Below are 18,828 nucleotides of genomic sequence, written 5' to 3'. Positions count from 1 at the left end.
TCAAGCTATGATGAATGAAAGAAATAAATTGTAGGAAAATAACAGGTTGTCTGTGAGGATTATTGGAGTCGTGCAGAGCAAAGGAGTTCCACAAGTTTTTAGTCTCTCTGTAATATCATTGATTGAGAATACAATAATTTTGCAACTTACAATTTGCCGTCTTATGAAGGAGTGTATGACCAATTAAGTAAGCTCAAACATCCTAAGATAAATATTTTAAGTTAAAGATTTGCCTTTAGATCAATTAGTGAATTGAAAGTGTCATTTGGAAAGTTCAAACTAGCTTTGTCTTACATGACCAAAGAAACAATTTTGTTTCAAAATAAATTATAGAACTACTTTGATTTAACAGCTTGAAAAAGTGATTGTATGTTTAGAATTATTGATTTGTTTACGGTTTTGCATTATGCAATTAAATTGCTGTATATCATTTTGGAAGGGGAAAAGGAATTTCCTGTTTAATTATGAACAGCACTTGCTTTTTGAAGTGCTGGTACATTCAAGCATTTGCCCATTTTTGGAAAACACTCCATCTCATTTTTTTTTAAAAAGAAATTCTGTTAGGCTGGAAATGTATACCTTGTTTGTTTTTTTGGTGAAAATTCATGTCTCATAGATTTTTTTTAAGAGAATATACACTCTAATCTCCCTTTCTATGTAAACAAGAAAAATAAAATAAAAAATAAGATATTAGAACAGGCTCATTATCAGAAGTTTTAATGTGACCATGTGGCTGGATTAGAAAAATAAGTAAATAAGTGTCATCCCACCCACCTTTTTGTTTTTGCCCCCTTGAAACCTGCTAGGGTAGGTCCCTACTTTATCCTGCTGCTTTCCCCAAAAAATGAAACCCATTCAGAAGTCAAACACCTAAATTTAAGCTTTTATGCATAAGAAACCTATTAGTATTGAACATCCCGAAGACAACATGTTTTCTATTGAACTAAAGACAGTATTACTCGGAATAACTATTTGTTGGAAAGGACTCTTTCTCTCGAGTTGGCCCCGCTGTGTTCAGGACTTACAAATTCCCCCTAGTCTATATACACAGAAATGATGGGATCACTGAAATTGGTGTACAGTTCTTGGTGCAAGAGTTACAAGATTCATGGCTGGTAATGCAACTTGGTTATAGGGTGGAGGATTATGATTTTGTCCAAGGAAATGTGAAGTTGAGGTAGGATTGGCCATGTTTTCGGAAGATTCTTCAGGATGCGGATGATATAGGTATGTAAATGGTTAGAATGTGGCATGGATGGTAGTAAAGTCTGGTTGATACCAATTTAGCTTACTTATGAAGACCACTTAAAGTGGATTTAAGTCACTCCTGCATCTTTTTTCTTGATGGATACTAGTGCTGGTGTCCTGTTTGAGAGACCAAGAAGACAATTAAGCATTAGTGGGGGTTCCGGTTATGGCTTGATTCCACAACTTGGCGAGAGGGAGATACTTATAATTGTTAGACGAAAGATGTTGAATTAATACAGAATTTACTTGATATATTTGGACTTAGCAAAAAGTCATGATAACTCGGTGCTCCAAAACCTTGAAATGCAAAGTTCATTCTCAAACAGCAGTAAAGGTTCCCTTGACCACTATCTCCCTCTCCGTTTGTTGTTTTATGTGGGGTTATGCTTCTCAGGGTTTGACCCTGTAATGCCACTTGCACCAGATCAGCCTTACAGAGTTATAGCTTTCTTTAATAGTTGTTTCAAGTAACTTGTCAATTTATAGGCAAATGCGATTTAATATTGGCAGTTTGCAAGAAAGTCATCGTAACTTGAAATTTGACATAGTCTGTAGGAATACAAGCACTTTCAGGGAGAGGGTTTGAGGTTGTAACATTCAGGGCCTAGTCTGAAGAAATATAAGCCCTTTTGGGGAGAGGGTTTGAGGTTGTAACATTCAGGGTCTAGTCTGAAGAAATATAAGCCCTTTTGGGGAGAGGGTTTGAGGTTGTAACATTCAGGGCCTAGTCTGAAGAAATATAAGCCCTTTTCGGGAGAGGGTTTGAGGTTGTAACATTCAGGGCCTAGTCTGAAGAAATATAAGCCCTTTTGGGGAGAGGGTTTGAGGATGTAACATTCAGGGCCTAGTCTGAAGAAATATAAGCCCTTTTGGGGAGAGGGTTTGAGGTTGTAACATTCAGGGCCTAGTCTGAAGAAATATAAGCCCTTTTGGGGAGAGGGTTTGAGGTTGTAACATTCAGGGCCTAGTCTGAAGAAATATAAGCCCTTTTGGTAGAGGGTTTGAGGTTGTAACATTCAGGGCCTAGTCTGAAGAAATATAAGCCCTTTTGGGAGAGGGTTTGAGGTTGTAACATTCAGGGCCTAGCCTGAAGAAATATAGGCCCTTTTGGGAGAGGGTTTGAGGTTGTAACATTCAGGGCCTAGTCTGAAGAAATATAAGCACTTTTGGGGGGAGGGTTTGAGGTTGTAACATTCAGAGCCTAGTCTGAAGAAATATAAGCCCTTTTGGGAGAGGGTTTGAGGTTGTAACATTCAGGGCCTAGTCTGAAGAAATATAAGCCCTTTTGGGAGAGGGTTTGAGGTTGTAACATTCAGGGCCTAGTCTGAAGGGGCTAGTTTGTAGAAAAATAAGCCCTTTTGGGAAAAGAGGGTGCGTGGTTACAGTCAGGGGCAGGTCTGTAGAAATTTAAGCCCTTTTGGGGAGTGGGTGGGTGGGTATAGTCCGGAGCTAGTTTGTAGAAATTTAAGCCCTTTTGGGGAGTGGGTGGGTGGGTACCGTCAGGGGCAGGTCTGTAGAAATATAAGCACCTTTTGGGAAAGGGTGGGTGGTTATTGTCTGGAGCTATTTTGTAGAAATATAAGTACCTTTTGGGGAGTGGTTGGGTGGTTATAGTCAGGGGCTAGTTTGTAGAAACATACTTTGGGGAGAGGGTGGGTGGTTTTAATTAGGGGCTAGGTTGTAGAAATATAAGTACTTTTTGTGGAGAGGGTGGGGGCGTGGGGGCTATTCTGTTGAAATAAAAGGACTTTTGGGGAGACATTGCATGGTTACATTCAGGGACTTGTTTGTAGAAAGATATATAAGCAGTTTTTTGGGGAGGTTGCATGGTTACATTGAGGGGCTATAATACATACTAGAGGCTCGAGAAGATGGAATGCAGTATGCTGAGATTCAAATTTGGCATAATAATTTTTATGGCGCGCAGACCGATAAAAAAAGTTTTTAATATTATTTGTAACACATGTTCGGGTTTGAAAATGAAGAAGAATTTGGTGTGTTAGCAAGAAGGCGGAGCTCAGTTTTTACAACCAACGCATAAACGTTCTTATGTGCATGAAATATGGTGCTTTCTGTGCATATAATATGGACCTAGATTTGGGTCGGTTACTAAAATTAATGTATATTCAGCTTTCAGAAGATCATGGGTAAATATTTATGCTATGCCAATCTTGATGAAAACCATCTGGGGAAAAATCCTGTTGCATATTGATATTTCTTGTCATGCTTCCATGCTGGATGCAAAAAGATTCAATCATTCAGTGCATTATAAATGTGCTGTTTTTAACTTCATATTAGATTTGATAGTCTATTTCTTGTAACAAAATTGTTAAAAATTATTTTGTTTTTCTCCATTGATTTGGTCATTATTTGTGATTCACAGAAACCAGGTTGCCTCCCTTACTGTATTCACATTTTACTTCTTATTTATTTAAGTATTGCCAGAGCTTACAGACATTACAGGGTTCGACATTTGACATTCAACTTTTTTGAGAGCTTGACCAATGGTCAGTTCTATTGAAAACCTACTGACCTGGGGTGGTATTAAAATTGTCCTTAATTGGATCTAAGAACGATGTATCTAATCAAATTACACGATATAAATAACTCATCTATACAGGCAGGGTTCGAATTTAGACTCGCATACTCGCAAAATGCGAGCGACATTTGCAAATTGAGAGTGACTTTTATTCGAGCTCGCAAAATTCTGCGAGTGGCTTTTTATAGACCACAAAATGTTAAAAGGAAAGAAGAATAAGTTTGAACTTAACTCCGCTACGCAGTCGAGTGTAAACAGCCTATAAATGGCATGTTTACACTATACCAGTATAAAGAAGACAGTACAGAGTCACGCTCTAGTAAGTTTTCAAAAAAAGAACAAATACGGAAAAAGCCGAGTTTTATCTCGAATCTTTCTGGAATGCTCAGAGGCATGCATTAAACAAGTGAATACAAATGACGTTATCACCTAGCTCAATCATTCGCTAAATTTAGCGCTTTCACGAACTATATGTAAACCCCATCAACCTTTGAATATATTTCCGCCCAACTGTCAAAGTGAATGGACTTCGTCGATCGGTATATTTCATGGTCCAAAGCATCCACGCTACATTTACTGTTGCTTTTATTTATTTAAATATATACTGTAATGTTATTGTTTTTAATATTTATAGACTTAATAAAATGTCAAGGGTAAATATACAAAGTAAACAATGTTAAAATTATTGGATAGCTTTGTTATCAAAAAGCAGCCGGCATCTGATGAGTCTCCGTCAGACCCCCCAAAAAATAAGCCATCAACAAGTTCTAGTAGTCGAGTCACTCAAGATTGATACTTTTTAATATTTATAGTATGTCTTAAGTATAATTTTCTACTTTAATTAGACAATATTATATAAGGGAATAAAGCAAATAATAAAATTGTAAGTTGATTTCATCATTTTGCGAGTTGCCTCAAAAAGCACTCGCAAAATTTTGCGATTGCCCCTCAAAGTTAAATTTGAACCCTGACAGGGAATGGGGTCAATGATGTATGGCCATAAGACTGACTAAAGTTGCCCCCCCCCCCCTCCCCCGCCTCCGGGGGTATTCATGGGTAAGTCAGGGTGTGTTTACCTTCAAGGTGGCCCCGCAGTGCCGGGTGAATGCGGTGGTTTTGTCTTCAAGCCAACAATAGTGGGGAATGGGCCTTACGTAGGGTCCCTGGGGTGCGGGGACATTTGGCGGGGATTTTACCAGCAGTTCGTTCTTGCAGGGGCGGGGATTTGACATACAAAGTCATTCTTAGATAAACAGAACCATTAATTCTAATTATCAAATTTCATTAAGCATGTGTGTTTGCATAATGATTTCGAACATCTAGGAATAACATACTGATAAAATTGGTACCTATAAGTCTAGATATGAGATGTTGTCATTTATCAAGAATATTTCCATGAAACAAGCAATCTTAACAAATTGATAATTGATTAATTGTTCAACATTTTGCTGTCATCTGGATAGCAAACCAGAAAAAGGTCTGATGTCGTAATACTTGGATTCCCTACAACATATGCTTTGTAAAGGTAGCGTTGGTGTGCAAACTTGCTCGCGTTGTTTCACTAGATTATACGATAACTTCTTCGTAAACACTTAAAAAAAAAATGGGCATTTAAGTGAAGAACTTATAATGCTTTGGCGTAAGTGAATTTGGCAACTTAACATCCAAAAGCAGTGAACACATGACTGAATCAGAACACGACAAGTCTGTCTAGCTTGCTAGCCTCGGACATAGCTAGACCAGAACATGGATCAATTAGTTATTGTCCATTCGTCTCGGCCTTAATGTCAAACCCTGTGTTACAATTTGGGATAATTCAAATTTTACCTTGAGTGTTTTTTTCGAGATCAGAAACCCAAAATCCACCTGTTTTATTGGACCAATGAGATAAGTAACATCCCCTGATAAATATCAGTAACTTCCCCTGATAAGATCATTAAAATCTAGACTTGACTCTTGTGTTCTTGGAATCAGTTTTATGCAACATCTTTTAAGAATAATGAGATTTTAAGCTTTGATTTTGAGGTAAAGTTTGAAAAAGAGGATGTTTCATGTTGGTTCAGCCATTTTGTTGAAATGGTTTTGGGCCTTTTTAACTAGAGCTATGTAACATTGAAGGGCAATTTTAGCTCAGTCTAGTTTTTCAAAGAAATTAAAGTTAAAAATATTGTCATGGCCTTGTCCCTGTAGTCTGAGTGACTATATAATAAAAAAATTAACTTGAAAAGTGTTGAAGATATTAACATCTAGTTGTTCCATGACTGTTGCTAGAATATATGTTTAGTTAATGCACCTCGATTGACCTCAGAAAAACAGAAGAGAATATAAATGATGCATTGTTTATCTTGGATAACTGTTTTACTTTGATGAAAAAACAAACCCAGCTTAAAGTTAGCCAACAGCCAGGACTTTGTCTGACCTTTTCTGCTATTTTTAGCTGTATATTTACTTACAAATACAGGGATGTAATTTGTCCACGGGAATAATAGCTGATCCTATTGCACCAGGGATCGAAAGTAAAATAAGATAAAATAAAGTATGATTGTATAAATATTAAAAAAAATAAAATTGATTATAACAGTTAACTGGTTGCTATCAGTTGATACTTTATTTGTTGTTGATATTGTCACTCCATGCAGTTTGTTGATATTGTCACTCCATGCAGTTTGTTGATATTGTCACTCCATGCAGTTTGTTGATATTGTCACTCCATGCAGTTTGTTGATATTGTCACTCCATGCAGTTTGTTGATATTGTCACTCCATGCAGTTTGTTGATATTGTCACTCCATGCAGTTTGCTTCAAATTTGAAGTCTGAGGAGAGCCTTCAAAAGGAATTCTTAAAAGCTAGTTTTGCTTCTGCGGCAGTGCTTCACCCCCCTTCTAACTTTCTTTGGGACCTAAAGTGCCCCCTCAAACCCATATCCAAAATGGTTTCAGCCCTTCAGCTGTCAGTTCAATCATAACCCTGATATAACATGTAAAGAAAAAGAATAATATTCCATTATGAATTTTTTGTTTGGCTTGGTAATGCTCTAATCTTGTTATTCTGGCGTAATTGTAATTTTACATAACATATTGTAGAAGTAGAAAACTAATGAAAAGTAATGAAAGAAGCCAAATGATTAATTCCTGAGAGAAGAGAAAACATAAACAGCCTGATGAGTCAGTTCTGACAATGGAGTAGGGAGGGTGGGAGAATGATGAGACAATTACTGAGAATTCCCAGGTACTGTGCACGCTGGGGGAATGTGTACACAGGATTTTATGTGTCCTGGGGGAATGTGTACACAGGATGTCGGTGCAAAATATATGTGTTGAGGTATATGGGAGTTCATATGTGATTTAGTAAATTGCTGGAGAATTTGAAGGTATTGTGTACTTTTTTTCTGACCAACTTAGGGCCAAATTTCGGCCCCATTCCCTTTAATAAATCCTTTTTTCCCGAAATATGAAAATGAAATTCTCATTGTTATATTTTGAATATTGAAATGCTTTCTGAACTTTGCCGACGATTAACTAAAAGCAAACTTGTCAGTATCTGTATGATGTGCTCTATGATTGTTTATAAACACCACACTGGTTTTCATCTTATCAATCAGTTGACTGAAACAGGAATTCGTCATTAAATAATATCACATGTATCATCCAATGGATTACATTGACCACCTCTGACATACAACTTTGTGACAAGCATCGAGGAGAAGCTAAACTCCCATGTGCACTATATTAATTCCAGTGATGGACAGAAATTAGACACACATACTATTGTTAGTGTTCTTCCAGTGAGAAGTGTCAGGGAAATGCTTGCCCATTCATAATGTAATAGGAACATATTATCTGTCTCCCGTCATACAAAATGATTACACTCAATATATGATGAATAATACAACAATGGAGCCATAGTTAATGAATAGTTTGTTTTGGGGTTTCCCTGACCGACTCAGAAACATGCCCGTGACTCTAAAGCTTTGTTCTCTGGTGGTCATATTGTTTTGTTTCGATTTTCATTAATTTAGAGGCTAGATAGTAAAACAGCAGCAGCAACAACCGCAACAACAACAACCTACCATGGTACACCCAATAATTTGGTTCAGGAAACCCAAAACAAATATTTATCAATTGTGGCCTTGGTGGTTATACACTTTCTAACCACTACCAGTTGACACATCATGCTGTGAAACTCTTATTCAGCCTCTGTTCACATCGGAAATTCATCATTGATTGATTTCAATAGGGTATTTTCTTTCCCCCTTATGTTAGGAACAATACTGCATTGTTCAAATTTCATGTATACCATTCCCCAAAGTTGTAATGCATATTGCAGTAACTGTATAGTGTAATGTCTCCTGACAGGTAAATGAACTGTACTCCGGTATAGTTTGTTAATGTATATAGAGAAAAATGTTTGGATGGTATATTTAGTATCTGACCGTAATGATGAGCTATGAACTAGGATGGTATTTAATGTTTTTTAGTAAGTTTCTGTGGATGCACACAAAACAAAAGTGAAATTCTTGTTTAGTTAAGGGAAATTGTTATAATTTTCAGAAAATAAGTGTTTGTTATAAGGAAAAGTTGATAAAAACTTTTTCAAGTGAAATAAAACTTGCTGATGTAAGTGAAATAAAACTTGCTTATTTAAGTGAAATAAAACTTGCTTATTCAAGTGAAATAAAACCTGTGAGACATTTTGTTTTCTGTTATTGTTTTATGGAACTATTCTTGTGGATTTTCTTTACGAGGGATACAACATTTTATTGTAAGTAGCTCTAACTATATAACACTATTGAATTTAAACAGTAAACAGCAAATTGTGGGGAGAGAGTATGAATGTCTGCCTCCAAATTCTATAATTTGTCTAGGGCTGTTTGTCTAAGGTTATTTTTGACTAAGGTCATGAATGTCTGTCTCCTAACTCCATAATTTGTCTAGGGCTGTTTGTCTAAGGTTTTTTTTTTTTACTTAGGTCATTTGTCAAAATTGATTGGCTGGTGGTTTTGTCTAAGGTTGTTTAATGGTGGCAGTCTGTAAGTCTGTGATTGTCAGCTTAGAAGACTAGGAATATGTTGGTATGATCGCCTATTTGTCTCTCTGTAAAGGGCAGTCAGTCTGTGTGTTAATGTCCTGGTATGTAGTGGCTATTTATATACTTGTACTGGTGAAGCTCTAATGGTAACATTTTAAAAAAATATGTTAAAGCTGTTCCACCTTAAATCGTTTTGCTTCCGAAGATGCAATTCATGATTTAAAAATGAAGTAATATTTTACTAAAAACATTTTACCCATATAACTTATCATACTGGTCATCATTTTCTTTTGTCAAATGAGAACTTTTCGAACACACTGTATTTCATTTATTGCTTTAAATCAGGCGAAGCAATAGCTACAAACAGTGGCTGGCCCATTTACTAGGAAGATTACACAATAAAATGTAAAACACTAAGAACACGAAGAAGGTTGAAAAATGTTAGTATGTACTTACACAAAATAATTGGTTATATGACACAGTTGCATCAACCATGTATTTTTGTTATTAATACACACTTAACCAACCTTTAGCCATTACATAGTAAGATGCAGATGCTGTATGGATATAACTTGCTATCATAAAATAATTTAAGCCTCTGGATTATATCATTGGGTAAATGAGCAGAAGGTATGAAAACCTTCTGTATCTTAATGACTTTCTGGTATTAACACAGCAAATTGGGTTGATCTTATTTATAAACTCTGTATCTTCATTCAGATGATTTTTATACAAACATTTTATTACCATAACCAATAATATGCAACAAATTTTATGAATTTGTCATTTTGACATTTTTGTGGCTATTTCGACTATTTTTGACAATCCTAAAATTAGTACAAAGTTGATTTTATATTGACTGCTCAAACTATTATATATATATATATATATACTTTTTACTGTATAGTGAAGTGAACAGAAAGAAGAAAAGTTGAAATATAGATAAATGTAGCATCAAATCATTTAAGAAATTTGAGGTAGGTTTTGATGAAAGTAATATTATGTGGATTATCACCTGATATAGGCTTACAAGTTCAGAGTTTTGCTCCTACGCTACATCAGAGGTATTTATTAAAAATGTTTTGTAACCGAAAACCGACAATTTAATGGTAAAGAATATGTTTTTGTGTAAAAAAGGCAACTTGATATTTTGCGATTTAAAATTAAGCTAGTGTGAAGTGGGCCACTATGAATGAATAGTTTGTTTGACGTTACCCGATTGACTCGCAAATACGCTGCAACCCGTTATAATTTTTTGAACCTCTCAGGTGGTCATAATTTTTTTTTCATTTTATAGTAAAATGGTTAGGAAGTGTAAAATAATAAAAAAAAATAATCAGCACATACCTACAACCATCATCTAAAAATTTGGTTAGGGAAACATAAAACAAGTATTTATTAATTGCGGCCTTATCATTGATTTCTTGATGAATTTTACAACCTACTGCTTTTACTGTATAAATAACAAGGTGACCTCATCTCAGATGGGAGTCAAAAATGGAGAAATCATTTCAATGAATATTTTTTTGAGCTCAAGGGATAGAATTTGTAAGTGAGTCAAAACTTATTAACCCATTTCATTCGGGATACACCTTTTGGTGTAGTTACCCTTTACATGCGGGATACACCAAAAGGTGTAGTTTTTGACGTACTGAACTTTCACTTTATTTACTTTCGTTTTCACTGTATTGTTTCCGGTTTATACGTTTTCCGGAATGACCGGATGTTATGCGCAGATAGATGCGCAGAAAATTTTAATGAAGAAATAATTTTAAAACTCAAAAATCGAGTTAAATTTAAACTTTTTAATGCGATTTTGATGCAAATTTTGGTTGAAATGGATAGGACTTTCGACCACAGTGACGATAGTGATATTGGGATGGTTATAATGACGAAGTTTATGTGAATTTGTTTGATACAAACAGAAGACATATTAAAACATCGATAGAAATCACAAACTATGACATTTGCATTATTTGGTGGAGTTTTTATGACGATCTTGAGGAGTTCTAGAATGATTGAATGACAAAGAGGATCACCCCAAGGTTTCCAAGTGGGAATACAAAGAATGGTGGTCCTAAAGAACAATATGACCCAAGAAAGCCAGGATATTGCATTACTGTCGTTTATCAATAAAACTGTTATGGGGGCAAGACTTCTGGACCTTACTGGTCGAGGATTCAAACTGCTATTCCAACCAACATCGTGATGAACATCCACCCGCCCGATTTGCTCCGAAGTGGATATGGGATGATATAAACTGTTATAACTTTTTATAGATTTAAAATATATGCATAATTCTTTCTGCATTTTAAAGACAGATTAATTTAGAAACTTTCATACATTGGATTATGTGACATTTGAAAAAAATTATGTGTGCTTTTTTTGCTTTCAATTTGTGCATATTTATTTTTTGGTGTTTTTTTTTTCATCATCGCCTGGTTAACTTGCAAAAAATAATTTATTTAAAATCATTTGCTAATAAAACTTACATAAACATGTGCATATTTTTATTTCCTTTCCAAATATGTAATCTTTATTGGGTATTGTACTAATAATAAAGAAGTTATTAGTGTTTATACAACACAATGGTCATAAAAAGGCAGATGGCTTATCAGTTATTGGAAAATGCCCAGATATTCAAGGTATCATATCTAACTGGGTCTCAGAATGAAATGGGTTAACATGGTTTGTTAAAAAAAAAAGGATTTTTTTAATTACAATATAAAGTGAGGCAAATCATTAAGAAGGTTAAAACTAAGATAAAAGTAAAAGGTTGTATTGTGATTGGTTGACTGACATTATCACATAATGTTACCAATGTATTCAATAAAGGTTTAAATATCCATCAGCTTATTATTATTATTCTTTGCGTGGGAGAGTGGATAAGGTATCAATTTTCTAATCTTTTCTTGACACTACGGGCTTGGGTTTGCTCCACACTACAGCCAGGTTTTTTATATTCTGTGTTTCAGTATCAAAGATTAAAATAATTATTATATATATATATATATATATATATATATATATATATATATATATATATATAATAGGTGTTTTCAAATGCTTTTCTGGGAAAACTCATAGGTATGGTTGAGTAAGTCGAACAAAGTGTAATATTTTTTTGGCCTTAATAGAGATTTTTAACAGTAACTACTTAAAAATTGAGAAATGAAGCCGTCCAGTGAAATGGCCCCCTGGCTAGTTTACATGTACGCTGGCCTGTGTTGTCAATGTGGAGGTGATGATGTACTAACCATGCTAATAATTTAGTACAATTTCACCTGGCTTGACCCCAACAGTTCTGACAGATATTATTATTAATTTATTATAAGTTGTCAATATCTTATCGATATGATTTTATTACTGGTTAATTTGTATACATGTTTCGTAATTATAAGTCAAAAGTACTTACTTACCACTGGTATTTACGTAATTATATATCGAACCTCAGGCACTATCTATATAAATTCGCCTTATATAATGATGAAAAATGAACATAATCTCTAATGACTTTAGTCTAACAAATTTGAGACATAGCCTTGATAAAAACTATTAAAACTGCTTTTATAGAAAAAGTTTTGACAGAAGATGTATTTCTAATTGTAGAACAAGTTATTTTTAACATAACAATTACTACTGGCTGATCCAGGGTTGGGTGGGGAGGATTACATCAGGCCTGCACAACCTTCTTAAATTGTCCCAATGTTCATGTCATAATGGTAGAGAAACTTAATGCATAAATTAGGCCTAAAAAAAAAATACATTTGGTTCGGGTTACCTGACCCTACCTAAGGAAAAGGCGCCGACCCTACCGCTTTTATAGTCATTTTGAAAAACAAAATGAAAAACTAAAAAAAAAATAATTTTTTTTAATTGCTTTTCAATATGTAGTTTAAAACCTTAAATGCTTTTACAGAAGATAACTTTAACACCATTCTCCAATGATGAAAATAACATTCTTATATAAAGCCTAATTAAAAAAAAAAAAAAAAAAAAAAAAAGCCTACCTACCCTACCTATTTTTGAAAAGGATGTAACCCTAACCAAACAAATTTTTTTTAGGCCTTACACATAAATGTACCATTTAACAGTTAAGTTAGCAGAAATATTCATGGGGGAGGAACTCCAAATCCCCCTTGTCATGTTTGTAGGGTATTTGGGAGGTATCTGGGGAGGTGAGCACACCCCCAGGGTGTTGACATGCACTCCTGAGCAATGGGTTTAGCCAGGTTTGATAAAAGACAGGGTGCCACAGAATAGGGACAGGGTGCTGAGGCACAAAAGTGCACATTGTTTTGGCAGTTAATGATTACAGCATTAGGAATTTCATAGAACATTTGAAAAAATTTGATGTTATATTAGAGACAACTACCAAGTACGTTAAATTTGTTTGAATTCATAATCATATTTCAAGTTTTAATAAAAACAAATTAAATATTTGATTGTCTTTAGCAACTGATTCTTCGAAGGCAGGAGAGTGCACATTCTGGTCTCTTTGAGGGCAGAAGGATGTTTCCAAAAAAGGTCAGGGTGCAGCACCCTTCCTTAACCCTCTAGCTTAAACCCTAGTTGATATATGCTACCGAGCCTTTGCATCTGCTAACGTTGCACTTCTATAAATAAGTTTGCTGTAAATTGTAAATTTCACATAAGTGCAATATGTGTGGTTTTTCCAAACTCAGTTCAGGTGGCGAACAGTTTAAGTCCTAGCAAAATACGCAATTTACTGTTGTCTAATGGTGATTGAATAATGGGTTGCCATGTTAAAACAATGCAAAATTGGCTAAAACCAAGTCGTGAAATTGAAGAAGTCTGGTGTAAAAGGTATCTTGACACCAAAAATGCAAATGTCTGAGAATGCATGGAAGAAGTCAAGGAATTTAAGTGAAAGTAAGATGGAATATTTTCTCTATTATTTGGGACAGAAAGCCATCTGTTAAGAGTTAATTATGTAAATAAGATACAGGACACCAGATTCCACTCCCCAATCGGTTTTCTCATGTGAGTTGAGACTTTAGCGAGATGGAGATTGACTTGAGGTTTTACTGCGAAAATCATAACGACATTTTAGTGAGCTCCAGCTTCATTTTACTGTGAAATAGGAGATTTGGGTTTCTGAAGAAATGCATTTTTACTGCTATAAAAAATATTTTTGTTAGCATAAGCTTTGGTTAATGTGGTATTGTAGAATAGAAATGATGTTTTCTGAAGAAAAAGATATAAGAAACTTGTTCCCTCGCTCAGGAGGTGGTCAGTTGGAGCTTCATCAGGAAAACTTTTGGTGGCTTAAAAGGATGTCTGAGAACTGGGGCGACCATTCGGCGAGTGCTCCGATAAGATTGTTAGTCATTTTAGAGCATAGTGCACAGACAGAATGTAACCCTGGTTAGAGCTACCCTGGTTCTTTAATAATGTGCACCAGTGTATAGAACTGTCCCCCAAGACCCCCATTTAACGTTCCTCCTGGAAGACGGGGTTGTATTCAATATACAACTTAAGTAAACACCATGGTCATACCTCATTGACTTCATTCATTCTATTGGTCAGTTATTAATAACAGGTAATCTGATTAGCTACATCGTTCTTAAATTCAATTAAGACCAATATTAAATACCAGCCCTGGTTTCTACCAAAGAAGTTTTATTTTTGAATGTATCAGCTTACATATGTTATGGTTAACTGTAAACTAAATCTGGTCTAAGGCAATTTTTTTATTGCACCTGACCCTGCCTACTAAAGCCAATAACTGTAGTGATATTTTTGTCATTTCTGAGGAAATTATTTTATTTATTAGTGATAAGAGTGTTTCAAAGGGGTTGTAAGCTCCCTTCATTCAATTAAATGAAAAATGCCTATTTATAGACAGAACGAGGCGATCGTTTGTAAAGCCTAATTTGATTGGCTGTGGACACACCTTTGACAAATCATTATCATGCTTTCAAAATTGAACATCATGTGATAAAAAGATTGCTATTTAATTCAAATTGTGTTGCCGAATATTAAAACCAGTATGTTGGTTATACACTAATGGATAATTATTGGTTTTGTCAAATAAGCATAATCATTGTACAAGGCATACCAACAAGTACATTCCTGTCTCTTGTCCTTTTTTGGAAACCTGTATACATGAATTACATTTACTTCTTTTTCTAAATTTTCAACTCTTGTCTATTTTCAGAAACCAAAAATAAGCCCCAAACAGGGGTTACCTAGAAACCGCCTCATCACCTAGCAACAGTTGCCAAGGGCAACCAGCCATAGTAACAAGATGGCGACACTATCACTGAAGATAAGCATCGTGGGAAAAAACATTGTGAAGACGATGCAGTTTGAGCCGTCGATGATAGTTTATGACGTGTGTCGAAATGTCCGTGACCGATTGTCAGAAATGGGCATACCCCTTCCACCAGGCAATCGTAAGTACAGAAATGAACCTGTTAATTCATTAACACATTTGTAAGTCAGCAAAGATTATTCAAACATATCATAATTTAAAATCTTTAGCCTATTACTAGGGAATATACTTCCAAACTTCCTTTATGGTAGCCCTGTATCCCTGGCTTTGAGACAAAATATGCTTTTGACAGCAGCATGTTTGATGTAAATGGACTACAGCATCAGAACTGCATGGTTTATAGGGTGAGAGTGGTGTAATGGTTAAGGTGAGGGTGGTGTCTGTGTCCATCTCTCAATCAAGAGGATATGGGTTTGAGCCAGAGGTTAAGTTCTTTTGGCCTCTCCATAAGGTCACAGTACTGTTCAGTTCTGGTTTCTTGCCAGGAAACATAAAAGTTAGTGATTCATATCAGACTAGTGTAAGTCTTCACAAAAAAGCTGAAATATATATAAGTGTAAAATCAAATGGCTTATCATAGCCCCTGATTCAATTTACAAGCTAGGGACTCCCGTTTGGACATTACTATGCATCGCTTGGAACCCCAAAATAAACTTTCATGTCAACTGTTTCATTGGGACCCCCATATTATTGCCCCTCCCCCCCCCCCCATTATGTCAACAACAAGGCTCAAAGGGCCCCAAGCTGGTAATTTCCTAGGGAAAAGCCTGTCCTGTACAAATGAACGCTCACTGCATGATGGATTTTGTACATGGTTTGTTCTGGCTAGGTCCTAGTATTCAATTTCATGTGGAAAACTTGAGAAATTCTGCTGCGGGAAATGAAATTTAGAGAGGTTACTTCAAAATTTGGAGACAACATCATGATTTAATCTAAAGAAATTTTGAGCTTGGAAAACATATCATAGCCCCGGAGACTGTTATGTAGTTGAAGAGTTAGTGATGTGATGATATTCAAAATACGTTAAGAATTTGCAGACTAGTGGAACCGTCTACAAAATGTCACTTTGATGAAAGATGTATATTCAGTAGGTGCTGAAAAAATCTTGTGTTGAAATATTGCAATGGTCTGCATTTTTCTCAATGTATATACTGTCGGGAAAATCCCCCACTGTTCAGCTAGAGGAAACTTAGTGTGAAATGATTAAATTCTGTCAGGCCTTATTTTTAGCATATGTAATTCATGTTCATTTTCAGGAATAATGAACAAGGAATAGTCATTGCCTAGGTGGTATCATTAGTTTGTAATTCTACAAAAAAACTGATGCTGGAAATTATTTGCGAGCTAGATGAGATTTTACCATGAGAACATAATAATATAATATAATATAATATAATATAATATAAACAAATGCATACTATGATGGCACTATCCCCCACCCCCCATCCGACCATCCCGCACACATTGCAGTTAATGTCTTTACCATTGTGGACTTTAGGTGACAAGTAGATTATGGTTTCAAAAATTCTGTGAAGTGGAAAATTAAAAGGCCTGCTAAACTGTTCTAAAAAGTCATAGTATGATGCTGCTTTGCAAAAGTTTCCAAAAAAGGTTATTTTTTTCAGAAGCCAGCATTTCTGTTCACCACATAAAGGTTAGATTTGATAAAATAATCCCTAATTTAGTAATCATTGGCAATTGGGAAAGAGCGCAGCTATTTCTGACAAAATGTCATCTCATATATGATCGTTACAAGTCTGGGCTGTTTTATGCACCAAATTATTTATGCTTTCTGAATGTTCTCAGAGTTGGTGAGAAATGGGAAGTATTTTCAGTATTCGTAATGGAGAACCATCTGAGTTTGTGTATTTTTGATGCATGGTTTGTGTTTATTTTTAATCAGGTTAAAACCGCGAGATGTTAGGCAACACCAAATGGATATTTTGCACATATGAATATTTCAGAAAATGCCAACAAAACTGAATAGAATAAAGAAATTATTATAAGGAATTATAAGGAATCACTCCTGCTTTGCTCTCTCTCTTCCCTTTTCCACCTACCCCCTCCCCCCAAAAAAAACAAACAACAACAACAAACAAAACAACAACAATCAAACAAAAAAACCCCACAAAACAGCAACAACAAAACCCCAAACAAAAACAACGACAAAACAACAATAACAACACAAAAAAACATGTTTATCTTTTATGTCAAGTCTAGAAGTCTCAAACAAAAGCAGAAACATGGTATTGTTTATAACAAGTCTGAAAAAGTAATATGAAATGAAAATACTTCATGGGGTATTTCCTGCACTTAAAAGGGGGAATAAAGTTATGATTGTTCAAGATTATATTTCTCAATTTTAATTTTATATGAGGAATTGGTTTTCCCATGGCTTGCGCATGTTTGAAGCTCTTGATTGAAAAATGTGTTGTTTTTCTCTGTTTTTTTGGGCCCCTTGCTTCAATATTTCTCCGATAATATCAGACAAAATTGTGTGGCCTTATTACAGGAAGCGTAGAGGACTTCATGCACATATTGTTGAAAACCACTTGTGTCATTAAACTGCTGTGAGCAGTACATTTCCGAAGCAAAGATTGTCATAGTGCCAGTCACACCAATCTGTTAACATAACGTGTAATACATGACTTCATCAGGCCTTTAATAACAACAAGTTGGCAGAGTATACTAAATGTCCTTGTCTTCAGTCCTTGAAGATTTTGCTATCATGATTGCTGGCGGAGACTTGTCAATGGCCTTGGATACTTTGTTGTCCTGTTATTTAAGTTATTCACATGAAACTTGGTATTCATGTTAATAATTACAAATGGTATAACACCTCCCCCATCCCTTGCATATCTAACACTCCAACCAAGTCCTGCTTAATAAATATTGCTACGTTTTTCAGGTGTCTGTGTACTGAATACTGCCAAATTTGGAGTTTGTTTTTTGGAGCACATATCACTGTCTCTTTACATGTTCCATCGTCTCAAACAGCGTAGCACCCTCAAGTTCCTCATGCCTTCCCCCCATATCATGTACCACCCTCTCGTTCCTTGTACCGTCCCGCCATATCATGTATCACCCTCTCGTTCCTTGAAACGTCCCCCAATATCATGTACTACCCTCTCGTTCCTATTTATGTCCCCCCATATCATGTACCACCCTCTCTTTCCTTGTACCGTCACCCCATATCATGTACCACCCTCTCTTTCCTTGTACCGTCCAGCCATATCATGTTCCACCCTCTCGTTCCTTGTACCGTCCCCCCATATCATGTACCACCCTCTCTTTCCTTGTACCGTACCGCAATATCATGTACCACCCTCTCGTTCCTTGTACCGTCCCCCCATATCATGTACCACCCTCTCGTTCCTCATGCCGTCTCCCCATATCATGTACCACCCTCTCGTTCCTCATGCCGTCACCCCATATCATGTACCACCCTCTCGTTCCTTGTGCCGTCCCCCCATATCATGTACCACCCTCTCGTTCCTTGTACCGTCCCCCCATATCATGTACCACCCTCTCGTTCCTCATGCCGTCACCCCATATCATGTACCACCCTCTCGTTCCTTGTGCCGTCCCCCCATATCATGTTCCACCCTCTAGTTCCTTGTACCGTCCCCCCCATATCATGTACCACTCTCTGATACCTCATACCACCCTCTCATACTTTAAAAAAACCTTCTCGTACAGCATAAATCTAGTACC

The 18,828-nt window shown here is 35.9% G+C and overlaps 1 protein-coding gene across 15 annotated transcripts in view; it reads left to right on the top strand.

Moving 5' to 3' along the window:
- The window catches only part of LOC128221911 (talin-1-like), a 134,981-nt gene that overhangs the window by 26,256 nt on the left and 89,897 nt on the right, over positions 1 to 18,828 (top strand). For 13 of the 15 annotated variants that reach the window (XM_052930562.1, XM_052930568.1, XM_052930570.1 and 10 more), the window contains one exon: positions 14,998 to 15,235. In XM_052930562.1, the coding sequence (XP_052786522.1) occupies positions 15,088 to 15,235 (148 nt within the window). In that variant the 5' untranslated portion in view covers positions 14,998 to 15,087. Of the gene's footprint in view, positions 1 to 1,071; positions 1,228 to 8,118; positions 8,550 to 14,997; positions 15,236 to 18,828 lie in introns of those variants that run through there. The other 2 variants (XM_052930563.1, XM_052930565.1) reach the window with 2 other exon arrangements.

Source organism: Mya arenaria, chromosome 16 (assembly GCF_026914265.1).
Source record: "Mya arenaria isolate MELC-2E11 chromosome 16, ASM2691426v1".
Taxonomy (NCBI): Eukaryota; Metazoa; Mollusca; class Bivalvia; order Myida; family Myidae; genus Mya; species Mya arenaria.
This window is presented reverse-complemented; position numbering and strand designations above follow the sequence as displayed.